Source organism: Haliotis rufescens, unplaced genomic scaffold (genome assembly GCF_023055435.1).
Source record: "Haliotis rufescens isolate VD_foot unplaced genomic scaffold, xgHalRufe1.0.p SCAF_62, whole genome shotgun sequence".
NCBI classification, from domain to species: domain Eukaryota; kingdom Metazoa; phylum Mollusca; class Gastropoda; order Lepetellida; family Haliotidae; genus Haliotis; species Haliotis rufescens.
Window position 1 is genome coordinate 1,249,257 of NW_025964353.1, and position 17,246 is coordinate 1,266,502.

The 17,246-nt window shown below is 39.2% G+C and overlaps 1 protein-coding gene and 1 long non-coding RNA gene across 2 annotated transcripts; one reads left to right on the top strand and one right to left on the bottom strand.

The window, feature by feature from the left end:
• Positions 1–530: 530 nt before the first annotated feature.
• LOC124110801 lies at positions 531–4,098 on the bottom strand. The gene is made up of 3 exons (XR_006857333.2): positions 3,275–4,098; positions 2,063–2,174; positions 531–702 (listed from the first exon to the last, which is right to left on the bottom strand). It is a non-coding gene; the product is annotated as an uncharacterized LOC124110801 (long non-coding RNA).
• Positions 4,099–4,208: 110 nt separating this feature from the next.
• On the top strand, positions 4,209–8,288 carry LOC124110843 (serine-rich adhesin for platelets-like). Its single transcript, XM_046470291.2, has one exon. The coding sequence runs from the start codon at positions 4,518–4,520 to the stop codon at positions 7,791–7,793; it is 3,276 nt and encodes a 1,091-aa protein (XP_046326247.2). The 5' UTR covers positions 4,209–4,517; the 3' UTR covers positions 7,794–8,288.
• The last annotated feature ends 8,958 nt before the right edge of the window (positions 8,289–17,246 follow it).

Here is a 17,246-nt window from a genome sequence, read left to right on the forward strand (position 1 = left end):
TAACAGTGTCTATAGAGAGCTACGTCCAACTCAACACAGATGTTTGTTTGTTGTTTAAAGCTGAAATCAGCAAATATTCCAGCTATGTGACGGTGGTCTGTAATTGAGTCTGGACCAGACAATCCAGTGCTTGACATCATGAGCATTGAGCTATGCAATTGGGATACGATGACATGCAACAACCAATCCCATTAGTCGCCTCTATGAAAAACATAGTCGTCTGATACGGCAAACACAGATTTTCACGTGCCCAGGGATTATGCAACCAGCTCATCTCCCATGTGAACACATCTCAAGTGAACAATCAACCAAGGCAATAACATATGGATGTGGGTTTCCTCTAGGTTTTATGTTGATTTCACCATGGTGAACAGGATTACTGTGATTTGATGGTATCTCAGTGGGAGAAGAACAGCCGAAGTGACATAACCATTTCCCAGAAACCCAGGAGCATTGGTCTGGTAATTAACAGCCAAGGTACAAAATCAGGACAAATCTTGGTTAGACTACCAGCAATTCCTTGCCTGAACACAACTCTGCAGAGGCTCTTAAAGCCCTCCATAGGTGGAACATGGTCCAATGTTAACAAACACATAAAGCTTCTTACAATGTTGAGAAAAATATGAAATTAGCTAACTGAAACTCACCTGAATCCTATTCTGGGGAAAGATGTACAAATAATGCACTTCGCCTCATGTTTCACTGTAAACAAAAAGAACATTTTCTGAAACAATAACAAAGATAAGATGAAACAAGAACTTTGATTAATTTATTGTATGATGTCATTGTTCAACATTCTTCACTTGTAGATTGTCGAATGTGTGCGGGAATGCTGATTAAAAAACAAGCAAGGAAGTTCTCATCTATCCTTTGTGTTCAATGCCGAACTCAGCAATATTTCAGGAATATGATGGCGGGCTGTACATATTTGAGTCTGGGCCAGACAATCCAGTGACTGGGATATGACGACACGCATCAACCAAGTCAGTGAGCCTGTCCACCTGATCCCATCAGTCGCCTCTTATGACAAGCATGGGTTGCTGAAGACCATTTCAGGCTGTTCACCCGAACCCGTCAGTTACCTCTTATAACAAGCATGTGCTGCTGAAGACCACTTCTAAATATCTAGATTCAGCTTGTCCACCCGATCCCATCAGTCGCCTCTTATGACAAGCATGGGTTGCTGAAGACCATTTCAGGCTGTTCACCCGAACCCGTCAGTTACCTCTTATGACAAGCATGGGTTATTGAAGACCATTTCAGGCTGTTCACCCAAACCCGTCAGTTACCTCTTATAACAAGCATGGGTTGATGAAGACCACTTCTAACTATCTAGATTCAGCTTGTCCACCCGATCCCGTCAGTCGCCTCTTATGACAAGCATGTGCTGCTGAAGACCACTTCTAACTATCTAGATTCAGCTTGTCCACCCGATCCCGTCAGTCGCCTCTTATGACAAGCATGGGTTACTGAAGACCATTTCAGCCGTTCCACCCTATCCCGTCAGTCGCCTCTTATAACAAGCATGGGTTGCTGAAGTCCATTTCTAACTATCTAAATTCAGCCTGTCCACCCGATCCCGTCAGTCGCCTCTTATGACAAGCAAGGGTTGCTGAAGTCCATTTCTAACTATCTAGATTCAGCCTGTCCACCCGATCCCGTCAGCCGCCTCTTATGACAAGCATGTGTTGCTGAAGTCCATTTCAGCCTGTCCACCCAATCCTGTCAGTTGCCTCTTATGACAAGCATGGGTTGCTGAAGTCCATTTCTAACTATCTAGATTCAGCCTGTCCACCCGATCCTGTCAGTCGCCTCTTATGACAAGCATGGGTTGCTGAAGTCCATTTCTAACTATCTAGATTCAGCCTGTCCACCCGATCCCGTCAGCCGCCTCTTATGACAAGCATGTGTTGCTGAAGTCCATTTCAGCCTGTCCACCCAATCCTGTCAGTTGCCTCTTATGACAAGCATGGGTTACTGAAGTCCATTTCTAACTATCTAGATTCAATATGAACATGATCTAAAAATATGAATAATGTCACCAGACAAGAAAAAGCGTCACCTGTCTCAGCTGCTGCCAGTCTGTGGAGCATCGGCAGCCATACCAGGGTCTGTGGTTCCCGTAGCAACCAGCAATAGAACATGTCTTCCAATACTCCAGTTGTGTTCGAAGTCTGAAATCAAATCCATAGTTATCTCCATTCTTTCTTTCTTATGACAAAGTTTTCTTTATCTCATGATGTTTTTAGATTTCTCTTACGAAAGACTAACACTAATCTATTCACCTACACAATTATGAAACATCCATGTTTAATATGCAATGTTTGAAAAGTGACATGGGCGGGTCTCCGAGAGAGTGAGTGAGTTTGGCTTAACTTTGCTTTTAACAACATTTCAGATACATTTTGTCTGTGTAAGATGCGAGAAAAGCCTACATTGACAGTTACCACTTCGGTAAAACCCGAGAGCAGGGTCATGGCGCTGACAAATTCAGGTGAACTTTAGTCACTAGTCTGAAGCCTGTCATTACAGCAGTGGCGTGTACTAAAAATGACTCTCAAAGATAGATTAGGAATTCTTGACAACTAAGAATATTAATTGCACCATGATCTGATCGTGTTTGAAAGGCTAAGGGATACAACTTTGCACAAGGAATTGCAGCCCGCTAGAAGACCACTGGTGTCCCTTCCCTATTGCCAGCAGCATTCCCTAATTAAGCGAATGTGTATATTGTCAGAAGTTCATTTGATGTCAGAGATCTAGCGAAGGAGTAAAAACATACAGCTAGTTAAAGTGTCAATGAAAATACAACTTTTGCAACATTTTCTGACAGAAATGTTTTGCTGTTGACAAAAAACGTCAGGGCAAAGTGTTAGCATGTATAAGCACCCTCTTCTACAAAACTGTATTTGTGGAAGAAATGCGTAATCTACATCAGTGAATACAATGAGTGTCATGTGACCCTGTGTTTAGTACAGGGTGATTTTAATGATTACAGCACATTGACCGACGAGTTGATGGCGGGGCTCTTATTGGAGCAGGTGTTTAAATGGGAAATATAATGATTACACTTTACCATACTGCCAGAGGAAATAGAGGATATTATATTTGTGTTCATGTCATACTGTTTACGATACTCGTGTCTATAAATTCTGGTATTTCCCAAACGATAGTGAGAATTTAAGCACGAGCGTTGTAAACACAGTATGACAGGAACATGAATATAATGTTCTATTTATTACCGAAGAGGATGTGTACATATTTTAGTGTTTACCTATAAGGACAGCAAGTCGCAACATCAGTGGAACCACAATTTGTCGAATGTCAACAATTTTCAGCTATGGCGTCGTTTCTTGTGTGATGTCATTCTGACGGATGGATGACGGAAACAAAACACTGTTGTCTCATGACATAATATGACCCTAGGGCACATATGATTTTTATGAGCCAAGATATGTGGTGAAGCACGCAAGTTAATCCTGTTATTACACTAGATGCTACCTGGCCATACTCAGATGATGGCTAATTTTTTTAAGAAAGTTGTCTATTATAAGTGAATGAGTTGTTCATGTGATAAGAGAGAAAACTACGAATGTTTCTTTCGTATCCGAAAATCCATAACACAGGGATACTTTTTTTCCAAGATTCCATTCAATTTTGTTTGCATTAATATTGTCGAAATCGTGTATGAACTGATCGACTATTCATACCACATTAACTGATCATGATCTCGCCTTGAAACTAACATTAGTCGTTAGAGATACAAAGTCTTCGGTCTTCCTATCACTGGAATTTCGTTTCAGACATGATAGTGGCCATGACATTAAGAATTCTGAAAACTAAATCACCCACAGACAGGGAAGAAAATCCGAAAATGTGTAAACAGCTGATCGCTATTTCCGGCTTATTTTACGAGACAAATACACATGTAACCTTAATCTCTGCGTATGAAATATTGTCCGCCATACAGTACACAAATACCATTGAATGTGTAAATCATCATGTCTAGTGATGTTTTATCGTAAATTTCATGTTTTCATTGACCAAATTTGTAAACGGCAAAACAAGCACACAAACGACTATAATTGCCGCCGGTCATGACCCTTGACTTGACTACTTCCGGTGATGTTAAGAACATCGTTTTTGATTGGTCGTATTTCTCCCATTTTGTCCAATTAGATAAGTCGTCTTTTACTGGTATGGCACCTCGGAAGTCTACCTGTGCAGGTGCTCTTCGAAGTTATTTCGTTTTAAAATTGACAATCTCTGACCAAGGCCATAAAATTCAGGCTTCAGGGTCGAATTAGGTTGGATGGCTACACATGGAAGAACCTTGCGGAGGCAGGACAGTTTCCATTTTTGGTGGCGAGAGGTAAAGAAGCGTCTAGTTCAACAGAAGTCTGATCCGATTTGTTGACATAAGAGATAGGATGGTGCGAGGTACCCTAGGTGTCCAGAGTTGGAATCTCCAACCAAAGAAAAACTGTTTATATCAAAAGTAATGCTGAAAATCGAATATGTCCAGGCTCCATGTACGCCTTCAGATTCAGTTCCCTTATGTCAAAGTTCTTATTTTGGGGATTGTGATATCACTCCTCGGATTGGGTGAAGTGGTCATTGGTGTTTTAGCTTTCACCCATAAAATATGGGGACATTATCTTGGAACAGGATTATGGTGTGGAGTGGTTATCTTCGTGTCTGGAATATGTGCAATAAGTGCTTCCCAGATAAGGGCACCCTTAAGTGCAAAGATCTACTTTGCTACAGCAATCGTTGGAGTGATTGTGTCGTTTGTGATGGTTATTCTTTCGTCGGGTGGACTTGATTATGACAGCAACTTTTATCATTTTGGAAGTTTTAGGCCGGAAACACAACTCAAGAAGCATAATTCTACTATCATGGTCCATGGTTTGGCACTAGGATTCAGTATTTTTAGTTTTCTTGCAAACATCATATCTGTTATCATCTGCTTGAAGTATGTCATATTTGACAAGAAGATCAAGTATACAACTGAGAGAACATCCAGAAAAGCACCAAATTCACTTCAAAGAAACGTTTTACGAGGAGGTGCAACAGATGCTAGATCCAGCACAAGCAGTAGGGCACCACTGGCTGAACGATCTTCACGTAGAAGTCATTCCCGAAGAGAAAGTGACCATGGAAGCAGACGTGAGGCAGAGGAGTTTCTACCAGGTGGATCCCGATCTGATTCATCACGACGAAACAAAGAGAGAAGACATCGTAGTCAAAGAGGAGAAGAACGAAGACACAGAGGAGAGCATGATACTCCTCGTGATAACTCTAGAAGGAATGAACGATCTCGAAATCAGAGAAATGAAATACCAGTTCCAGTTCAAGTTGAACGGATGACTATATATGATGGTGTGACAGAAGCTGATGTTGTTCATAATGATCTGTTACCTACAGACTTTGATGAAGAGGAATTACCACCATATGAAGAAGCTATCCGGGACACCTATGTGCAAGTTTCTGATATCAATAATCAAGTTCTTTCTATCAATGCTCACAATGACTCAATGAGAGCCAACATGGGAGACCAGGTAGTTACATGTGATATTGATGAGGATAAGATTTATCAGAATGTCAACTGCAGTGATGATGAGAATGAAATTCATCAAAGTGCACCTGTTATTGAACCTGAAGTAACTGTTCATACTGGATCAACTAGAGAAAGGAGCACACCACTTGTGGAAGGGAATAATATTAATTTCAACACATCAACAGTTGCTCCAAGAAACAAATCTAGTACTCAAGTGAAATATTTCCAAGAGCAAAATCAGAAGAAGGATAATGATGAAATTGAGCTTTATGTCAATCAGAGTGTTATCCCTAAGCAAAATAAAGGGAGTGGGAGGCCTAGAGGTGAAAGAGATGCGTCCAACATTCGAACCCATCACAAAGCATCCTCATTCTCTTCCTCTGGTCTCTGTGATCAGGTTAGTGACAATGGTCCTCATGCCAGAAGATGCATATCAGCTGGCCATTCTAGCTCCCTACCTCCTGGTATCCCTCCCCCAAAACCACCTAGATTCTACTCCGATCTTCAGGATATTTTGGACAGTTCAAGATCGGACTCGAGTCTAGAAAGAAGTGGTCTTCGAGGAGTCACTAGTGATAAAACTTACATGAATGTTGATGATGTTAATACATACTCACATCGCAATATTTCACCCAAACTGAATGGACCAAAACTTAACATGATGAAGGATTTGGATTCTGGTCGAAATAAAAACTCTCGTTATAAGGCGGATTATATTCAGCTTCAAATTCGACAGGAACCAGAAGGAAGTAGTGGTCTTGGTGGCAAGGAAGGGTTTACATCTGCTGCAGCAACGTCCAAAATGGGAGGCAGGTTTGAAGGAGTTCTTGCTCATTCCTCTCCTAGACAATCACCTGTAACCAGAAATGTGAAATCTTTTACTAGTAATCTCCCTACTGAGAAAGTAAGGTCCAGTGAACCACCAAAGAACCTTGGCATAATGTCCGCATTGGAGATGAAAGGAAAGACCGTGTCAGATTCAAATACTCAAATTGCAAGCACTGCTACAAAACAGAGGTCAAGTGGTGATTCTGCTGAAGGAAAAGAATCACCAGCTAGTCCATCCTCGCTGAACAGTGTAGACATGTCGGGATTCTCTCCGGTCAGGTTTGCTTCACCAACGTCAGCGTTTAAACCGTACAAACGTGGGGACTCGGCTACAAGCTCAGGGGTAACCTCTCCCACATCAGACACTGATTTAATGGACTCCCCTTCAAGGATGCCCGAAGTATCAGCCACCTTGCCTCATACATCCAGCAACAAAGCTGTACAAAGACAGTCATCTTGGAAGGACTTCATGCTCCCATCTCCTCACAACAAATCGGATCAAAATCATTCATCAAGCACAAGTACAGACACAAAGAAAACCTCAGCTCTCACACAACCAATGAAACACAGCAGTCCAACGCCCATGTCTATGAACACATTCCCTAGACAAGCTCAGCCCACCCTTAGAATTTCTCCCTTGTCCTTAGTGAGGAATATTGGCTCCACGGGAACAAGCACGGCCATGACCACTACTGCTGCCAGAGAAGCTGTAACTGCTAGTGCGTTTCCAAGTGTGTTTTCAAGTGGTAAGGGTAATATAGTTATGCCAACATCATCAGCCTCAAATCCGAGGAACGTGTCAACCTCATCATCCAGTGTGACATCCGGATCTTCCAATCCAAATATGGGTCGGAACAGTGGTTCCAGTCTGAATCCTTCGCACAGCAGTCCATGGTCTGCTCGAGATGCCTCCAGCAGCAGCAGCAGCAGTCTGTTCCGACCTTCCAGTAGCTACACTACTGCCGACAGAAACAATACAATGCCTCATAGTTTTTTGCGTCCAAGTATTAGTGCAGTTGCACCAAACATTAGCAATGGCAACTCTAATGTGCATCCAAGTGAAAGACCTCACAGAGCCCACGGCCATGGTGGTTCTAGGGTTGATGCTGGTGGGTACTCGGGGGCGATGCCGCGAGTTCAACATCCTGGGCCTTCTGGGGCCCGGGCACCAACTTCAACTGTCTCTTTCCACAGGGGTCAAGGCCCTTCACAGGGTCAGGGTCGTACACAGGGCCAAGGTCGCTTAGATGCGGTTCCAAATCATGCTGTCATTCAGGGCCAAGCGGCATTGGTACAACTGCCACCTCAGGTACAAGCCAATCCACAACAGGGACCACCTCAACAACAGCCACCCCAACAGCAGCAGCAACAGCAGGGAAAACCTCTGTTTTCTATCATTCTGTGAGAAAATATTGGATAAAATAAGGAAATATGTGTCACATTGTGTGAAGGGATTGTGTCTCATTCATCAAAGTGTTCAACATGTCCAGGATTGTGAAAACTTTATAGTGTGTCATGACATCAAATTATGCTGCAAATAGGACCATTAGACTTCTATTTATGAATTGTAGCGCAGTAGTGACCATGTCCAGCATAGCACAGGCTTTGTTCTTAAGCAGACATGGAGAATATTTGTGTTACTGTCATCATGATTATTATAGCACAGTGGTTGTGACTTAAACACTGCTTGGAAAACAATATAAACTTTCTAGAATATATTAGAAGTGAGAAACAGTTTGTCCTGAATAGAATAATTTATTATTTTTACGTATATATTAATGTTAAAATCTGGCTGTCACTAGTGCATTTAGTATCATGCAGTGGCAATAAAGACAAATTTCATTTTTGTAGCTGAACTAATATTTGAAGTATAGCCATTTTAGTTTGCAATATACAGAGTGACAAGCTTCAAAAAAGAGCATTTATTAGTTTTGTGCTTGCCAGTATGTGACGGTGCTTTGTGCTAGAATGGCAGCTGAGTTTTCAATCATGTCGTGTATCTGGGTACTATCATACATTATACATGATTCAACTTGCAGAACTCAAACTTTGGATGACTCGCCTTCATGTGGTCCATGTGTGACGCTGTGCGTGTCAAATCACTCAATATTTAATCATGTTGACTTTACAATTACCCTTGATGATGTTAATCATGTTTAAATATTACCATGATTATGATGAGGATAATTAAACAAAATTTGTCATCTTGCTGGAATTACCGCATTCGATGTAATAAGCGCCCCGCTCTTATAAGCGCCCACAGCGGTATTTGCATATATTTTGGCTGGTGAACAATCCCAATTAACACCCCTTCAGATTGACCAATGTCCACAAGACTTCTTTATTCCTGTATAGTACGCACTCATGTGTTATATGCACCCTTAATTATGGACAATTAAATTCTGGAAAATATATCTGTCGTGTATAATACGCACAGACTTTTCTTTTGTAGCATTTCAGGCCGTCAGCATAAACCACAATATTAACAATCTTTCAACTCTGTTTTTTTTTCACACCAAAATTATGTTCTATTATCATGATTATGAGCCCCCTATTTCTAATTTTGAGAGCGCCCTGGGCGCTTGTTACGTCGAATACGGTAAGCATGTTCACAAAGTGGGCATGTGAAACATTTGTAAGCACAAATCAGTGCATGAAAGTGTCACCATTGTGGTTTAATCTCACAACGTGTATGTGTATATACCCGGTAGATAGGACAAATGAGGATGTTGTGATTTGCAAGCTTGTCATTTTTGTTGTGAGCAACTGGTCTGACATTATTATGGGCGACACAGCATTACATGGGTTACGATCACATCGATTTCAAAATTAGGGTCAGTTCATTGCCATAGACAGTAATACATTGTCCATGTTGTTGTGGTATGTGTTTTTTTCAAAAACTGAACTTCAGGGTAAATCTTATTTGTCATATTTTTTATAATGTGTCAATATACTGTTAGGGTTCGCATGGTTCGAACAAGGAATATAATCAACAAATTTGTATCTTTAGCAATGGGAATTGTTTCCATGGTTTCTGTGCGCCAATTCTTCATGTTTTTAGAAATCTTTGTCCTTTTCACAAACTGTTTTATTTTTGAAGGGAACTAATGAAATATCTCAATGTTGTCTACAGCCGTTTGGACTCTTTATGGTACTTTATGTTACTGCCATCGTGACAAAATTAATCAAATAATATGAATTTAGGGAAAGGTATTGGAGGTTAAAAGTTCATCGCAATAATTTACGATGCACAAGGCCGTATTCAAATATGTATAACAATATACGTGTATTGTATTCCAAATTTTTAATTTAGAAACAATTTGAAACACTATTGTATGAATAGTAGTCCATAAATGGAACAAACAAGATGCTGGTACAACATAAATTTTACTCATTCATGGATGCATGCTCCAATTAAGCCCAATTATTAGATCAGAGAAACAATTCCTTGTGTAAACATGGTAAATGTTCAGATATTGGCAGTGTTGGATGTGGTGTTCAGTTCATTTTCTCACTTGTATAAAGTATCCTCGCAGGAAGCACAATGGTCCAAAACATATTTTTTGATGAGATTACATACAGATATATGCAATGAAGTTAAATATTATTGATATGGGGTGTAGACATGTATTGAGTATGGGAATCCCAAGGTCACCATCATCAATCTTAGAAGATTCAGTCAATCTCATCAGACTTTCAATCTGTTCAGTATCCAATGCTTTGTGATGAAACATTTATCATTTCACATAGTTGAGGCCAGACAACATCTTTATTATTTTATCATGTTTAACAGCCATATTTTGCCAAATTAATCTATTTTCTGTTTGATTGAAATTGTTTGTTTTGTTTCAAACAAACTTTTGGTTCTGTTATTGCTGAAACATTATTTCAAATGTTTTTCTAAATCAACATGGCCAACATTTAAAACATTTTGTGGTTTCCAGGGCCCGTTCCATAGAGCAATTTTAGCGCTAAGACAATCATAACCCCCATACTTTTATGGCAGTTGTAGCACTAAAATTGCATTGTGAAATAGGTCCTTGACTCTTGACAGAAAAAAAACCAAAAAAATGTAAAGCAAGTAATAAATTTTTGCCTGGCCTCTTGACTGAATCATTAAATTTCATGGTTGTATCTGTACCATCAGTCATGGTTCATACACCCTGATTGTTGCTGCTCACAGAGACCTATGCAGATTTTAGGCCTAAGAAATAGTTCTCAGGTACCGCCTGTGGCACCAACACACTGCCTTTTCACGAAAGCAGTTAATTCTGATTTAATAAAACTACTGCTTCCTACCCTGGTTACACACACCCCATTTCACATCCTACTTCACAAGAGGCTACCAGCCAGACATTCTTTTCAAAGACATTACAGGGAAAAACTTGTTTAGATTTTTTATGCCGTATGTATTGTACAGTTGCTAGAGAATGCTGTAACCATGACAACCTTGATGAAGGTCACAAGTGAAACCACTAACATTGCTAAAATGTGCTAACAATATTTTGTGCAAATTATCATATGTCTTTGTCTATTGTTATTTATGTGAATGCAGTATTTTTGTTGGTTTATATGCAAAAGATAATGTATGAGTACCATAATCAACGTAATTAGCACCCTTCACTTAATAACAACCCCTATACGAAAGTGCATCTGCCTGGAGAGTGGGAGGTCAGTGGTTTGATCCTCTGGCTGTGTCGTACCTAGGGACGTTAAAAGATGGCACTTGTTTGTTCCCTGCCTGGTGCTCAGGATTATTATATATTTATACATCCTGTCAGTTCTGTCATCCATATCCAAAAGAGAGTACCATTGAAGGAATTATTGTGGTGTTTATTTGTTCAAATCAGAATTTCAGAAGTAATGTAATAACATAAAGTCAAATGGTTTTGGAAATCTCAAGAACCCGGACATCCTTCAATCAGCTTGGTGGTCAAAGTCTACTCCGGGTTCACCTCCCTGAACCTTCTGTGCAGGCGTCCTAAGCTGTAGAAGCAGAGCGGTATGATCTGGAGTACAAAAACTTATTTTGATGAGATTGAGGACATTTGTTTGCCATTTATGAGAGAAATTAACATGCTTAACATATGAGTACAATGTCCTAATATTTTCCCAATTCTGAATAACGTCCTCCCAAAGGACTCGTTTGACCTCAGACTTTCTTAGAACCTCCAGGGTGCTGATTATGTAGATTACGGTACTCTTATCAAGTAGTCAGGTAATAAAACTGGTTGCACTAACTTGCCGCAAACACCTTAACATCAACAATGTGTTGATAGTTATTTAGATACTTGCAATACTAATATAGTTATACATGCATGTGGCTTTGAACATGATGAATGTAAACTACATGTCCTCCACTGATCTGACTTTACCCTGATGTGGAAGAGAAAGACAAGGATGTGCTCGTACTTCTGATCAGTTAAGATTTTCTTAGGAAACCGTGCTCAAATTGAAATGCTTTGTTAAAAAGTTGGAGAAATATATGATCATAACATGATAGATATAGGTGTCGGTCAGACAACAATAACAATATAATTTATATCACATTGTTTGTAAACGTTTCTAGAGCATGCATTAGTGTCTCGCCTACATGGGTTTCAGCAGTTTACAAGGTTGACTGTTCCATGCTATGGGCATGGCATTTACTACCAGTGATAGAAGAGCAGTTCATCATACTGGTAAATCATTCATAGTGCTTAGTACAGGATTGTGTCTCATGGAGTTCTGTGGTCGGTAAGTATTAAAGAACTTGGGTTTTCACCTCTAAGACATGTGGAGGTTAGTTAGAAGAATATGTTCTTGCAGGTTTTTGGTTATAGAACTGATATGCCTTGTACTGACATTAGACAGGTTGGCGCACAACTTAGGGCTTTGTGGTTGTTTTCATCGGTTCAACAAAGACATTCAAATGATTCATTTATAACTTTGGTGCTTTTATGACACATCATTCTCCATCTCTGAAAACTTAATTTGGGGAGTGATTCAATGTATAATGTTTGCATATGACATTTAAGAACTTCCTGTTTCGTAATTGTAATCGCTTTATGGTGCATGATCAGATTTCCCAGATTTTGTATTGTGTAAAACTGCCATGTTCGTTACTCTTCTGATAGGAATTTGTATGTGCTGTTTACCTTTGAGGAGAATCGAAGTATTTTGTGTAGACAAACGATGTCTCCATTAGGATATCGAAAATATATTAGGCCAGAGAATAAAGAATGGGATATATTTGTTCAAAAATACCCCCGGTTTTAAATGCTGTAATCAAATTCCACTATTGGCCTGTGTGAATTTACCCTAGAAAAACCTCCTAAATGAGAGGTCAGTTGGTCTTTTGAAAACATTTAAGCGATTAAGACGTATGTTGATCTGATCCTGCACATTTAGATTAGTGTTTTATTTTGGGTATTTTAAGGCTTTTGAAAGTCTGGCTAGAAGCAAGGTACAGCTTGCCTTCCTGTGTTATAATGTGTCTCATTGGTGCTTACAGAGTTACCTGTTTTCCTGATTAGTACTCTGATTAGTACACTGATCAGTGTTTGCTGCTTGTTATAAAGGTCCTGTGTTGAAGCAGGCAGTGCTCCTTCAGTAATCTCGGATGTCCGCCATCATGTGAAGTAGGACGGGCATTCAGTGGTCATGTCAGTGTCAGTATTTTGACTGAAATTGCTTTATGTTCTAAATCATACCCCAAAAGAAGTAAACTTACACTTGTGAATGCCTCCATGAGAATCTATTTCCTTGTTCTGTATCATTAACCTTGCTTATACAACTGTATTATATTTTAAACTTGTTGCTTTACAAAAATATATTTTGCAGATTTGTACCACTGCAAAAGATATATCATATTTTAATGAAATTTTGGTCTTAAAATTTGACTGATGTTTTCAAAGTGTAAATATCATTTTTGAGCAAGTATTCCCCTTGCCCATGGACATAGTGCCAGGAGATGAAGCCAATACATTGGTATACTGATGCAATATCGAGAGATCTCGTTGGATGAAAGGCAGTTAGCTTGGCAGGTATGTAATCTAGACCTTTGTTCATTTTCTTGGCAGTATCTGCAAGTAAAGTGAAGGCTGTCTTCACACATTACTTTTCAGAGATGATATTTAGTCTATCAATTTATTTTCTCATTTTTGGGTGAGCCTTCCCTAATGTGCTGCAGTAAAAATAAAATAAAAACAAAATTGAGTGTTTGATATGCCTTTTAAAAATATATTTGCTTATTTTGTTAGAACTTTCAATATTTTTCAAAAAAAGAACTTCAAATTACCTTTACAACATTTTTTTTCATTTTTTTATTTTCTCTCCTGCCTCTTGACATACAGGGTTTTGTCCAAGAACATCTGCAAAATAGATACAAATTGGACATATTCTGTAAGAGAACTTGCGAGGAAGACTCAAACACTGAAAGGTGATGGGGAATGTCTCAGCCCAAAGCTGCTAATTATGTCATGTATAAATCAGTTATCTAGCAACGTGTCATTAACCAGTTCAAATCATAACCTTCCCATGATGGCTGTCCATACTTGTAGAAACGATTGATTTTGCTCAAAACAATACGAAGGAAGTTGATGCGTTTTATCAGGTCACATATCGGCTATGTCATCTTCCTGGGGCAAGGGAGGTAACTCACTATAAAGTCAAGTTTCCACCCATGCCGAACTAAGCTGGAATTATGGAGGTACATTTTGGCTGGAATAATGAGTCTATGCATAATCGTGTAACGAAATTGATATCTGGTTCGTAAACTGCTGTGAAGATTTTGGTCTGTTGCAGGATTTGCAAAGCATGTGTACTGCCAGCTCGGTGTCAACAGATATTTCCAAATCTTTTCATGTTTTTATTCAAGGTCCTCAAGTGATTTCCTGCACTTTGCGAAGACACGTTTCATCACAATATATATTTTTATTATTGATCAGATTGTCTTTACTTGTTGTTTGGTTGCAAATGCAAGTGATATAATCTGATTGGTCAATAGGAGGGACATAGAAGGGACGTAACTCGTCATTACCACTGGTGGCGCTACAATCAAGCCTAGAAATTCCAGCCTAGTTCGGCAAGGGTGTAAAGTGGACTTTTACAGTCAATTAACTCCCCTGCCTCAGGAGGATGAAGCTGTTTGTATGATAACCCTTATTTATCTCGTCAGCTGTCTTGTACATACCTGTCTGTGTATCTCACCTGTACATACCTGTCAGTGAAACGTCACCTGTACATACCTATCAGTGTCTCACCTGTACATACCTGTCAGTGTCTCACCTGTACATACCTGTCAGTGTATCACCTGATGCTGATTGTTGCGCTGCATGGTCTGGGTGTACATTTCACCAGTTCTCATAATGTTTGTGTTCACGTTGCCATGGCAGTATGTTATTTCATATAATTATTTACTACTACCAGTTTTAACAGGTATCTAGGTATTATGCTGTGAAAAATGAAAAATTTAGTCTGAATAATTTTCAAGAAAACATAGGTATCAGACATGACTGTCGTTATGGTTACTATGTAATTACACGAGGCAAATACCTTGGTGTGTCAGGCCAAAGTGTTTGATGTTCGTTAAGTTCCTTAATGCAATGAAATAATGTATTTATTATTTATATGCAAAGTGACATTTTTAACAATATTCGAATATTATTGGATTATTCATGATTTCAAATAATGTTCAGATTATACCTTTGTGGACATGGTAGAGATAAAATAGGACAACATATTACATTGTTTGGGAAAAGTGTGTATGATGTGACGACATACAACATACTGGCTTTATTCAGCTTAACGCACTAACGGATCAATGTTTTCAAAGTCTCCATGGATTGATACCCATTTTCTATCCCTAAAATGGATCATATCATTATTACTAAGAGGATGTTATAACTTCCCCCTAATATGAGTTGCATCCCTTGGCCAAGGCAGGATTCACTGAAAGCGAGTTCTTCTCCCAGAATCACCTTGATTATGGTCCTTGGTTTGCTGGCACCATACCATGCTGGTGTGTTTAACGAACGTGAAATACATCTATGGCCACGTCTCTTTGGGCTGGTATCCCTCAAGAAGATAATATCCCTGACATAAATGAAATATGTCGCAAGAAGGCATTAACCAAACAGTGCTCCAAATAGAAAGGAAACAACAGCTGATAAGAATGTCACAGTTTATTCAGAAATAGGTCCCATGTATTCTGTAACCAAACAGGTGTTGAACATGAAATTAGCAATACAAACATGTCAGTCGGCAACATTCTGGCGAGACACTGATAGCATGTGATTAATCTGAATGTAGAAATATGAATGCTTGACCCTGTCCCATATTCATATATCAGGAATTATAATTTATTACCAAACAGTGCAATACACACAGTAGTATAGCGCAGAGATTATGAATTTATAGATAGTTACTTATGACTGTATATGGCTTGCAATCATTCAGTACAGAGATTGAAAAATCATCAATGTGTCAAGTGCAGCACTAGCTGTTTGGAAGATTGTTGGTCTTTAATGAGATACCAATTATTTAACTTTATTTACACGTTATCATGGCCGACAGTCTTCCAAAACATCTTATATCTTATCTCCGTCGTGCTTTAGTCAGCTCACAAGGACTTGTAACATGATTACTGAAACACAAGTCATTTACACAGGCTGTTGTATTCTAAGGGCCCATGTGCACAAAGAGTCCTCAGCATACACTTTAGGCCTGTCCAAGTGTGGGAGTTCCAATATTCTCAACGCTACGATGACAAGATGACCTTGTGCAGATGGGCCTTAACTAAATTGGCAATCTAATTAAAATCAGATCTTATTTCTCGCTACCGCTAAACAAAGATCTGAGTACATCCCATTACAGGTCATGTCAGAACGACCTTTCGCGAATTTTGACCGACCAATGAAATGACTGACAAGAAATCTACATTAGCCAATAAGAAGGCAGCTTTCTCGAGCTTTACGACACTAGTTTCAAACTGGCGACTACACTTCGAAACATATTTTGACGTATTCTCAATTAAGGAAATTAAACTGATAAGAAGAACACTGGAATGGCTTATAGATGGCCTAGATTGTATGGATATAATCTTAAAACCTGTAACTGTTATTCGGAATACCCCGTGTTAAATATTCCGTGGTTGCATGATTAGAAAACAGATTCCGACTGTCACTTTCATGATCTGGTAAGCGACGCTCTGATAGGTTGGATGAAAGGTCGTTCTGACGTGACCCCAAACGGGATGTCCTCAGATCTTTGTTTAGCGGTAGCGAGAAAAAAAGATCTGATTTTAATGAGATTGCTGAATTGGCAGAAAGGAATCACATACCAGGAGCATCATACTTTGTGATTTTTCAACCAGTGCAAAACCTTAAAATACTCCTTTAATGTGTGATGTCAGTTTTCTATTTGTTAACAAATACTATGGAAGACCAGAAAGCATGTACAGGTGGAAATGAAACACACTGCAGATACTTTCATTATCCCAGACATTCTACGAAACTAATCATAGTATGCAAGAACTGCCACATGTGTTGTGTCTTTCTATGGTTGCTGCCAAATCACACATTGTAAAATGTTTGATGTAGTGCAATTAATGGCAGACTGTAAGCTTGTCACTTTTCATTGTGAACATTGTTTTTAAGTTGTGCGTTCTTAATGTACAGATTTAGCATATCAATTGTATACATTGATTTTTTTTACCATTCTTGTTACCATGGTTACCAGATTCTTGCTGTATTTATATCCTCTTAGATATTTTTGGAATGAGTTGAGCTGATTCACCATGTGGACAATTTGCATTTTTATTCGAAGAAAGTTTGCCTGTAGCACAATAAAAGTGTTGGGTCTCTCTATGTTTTCTTGT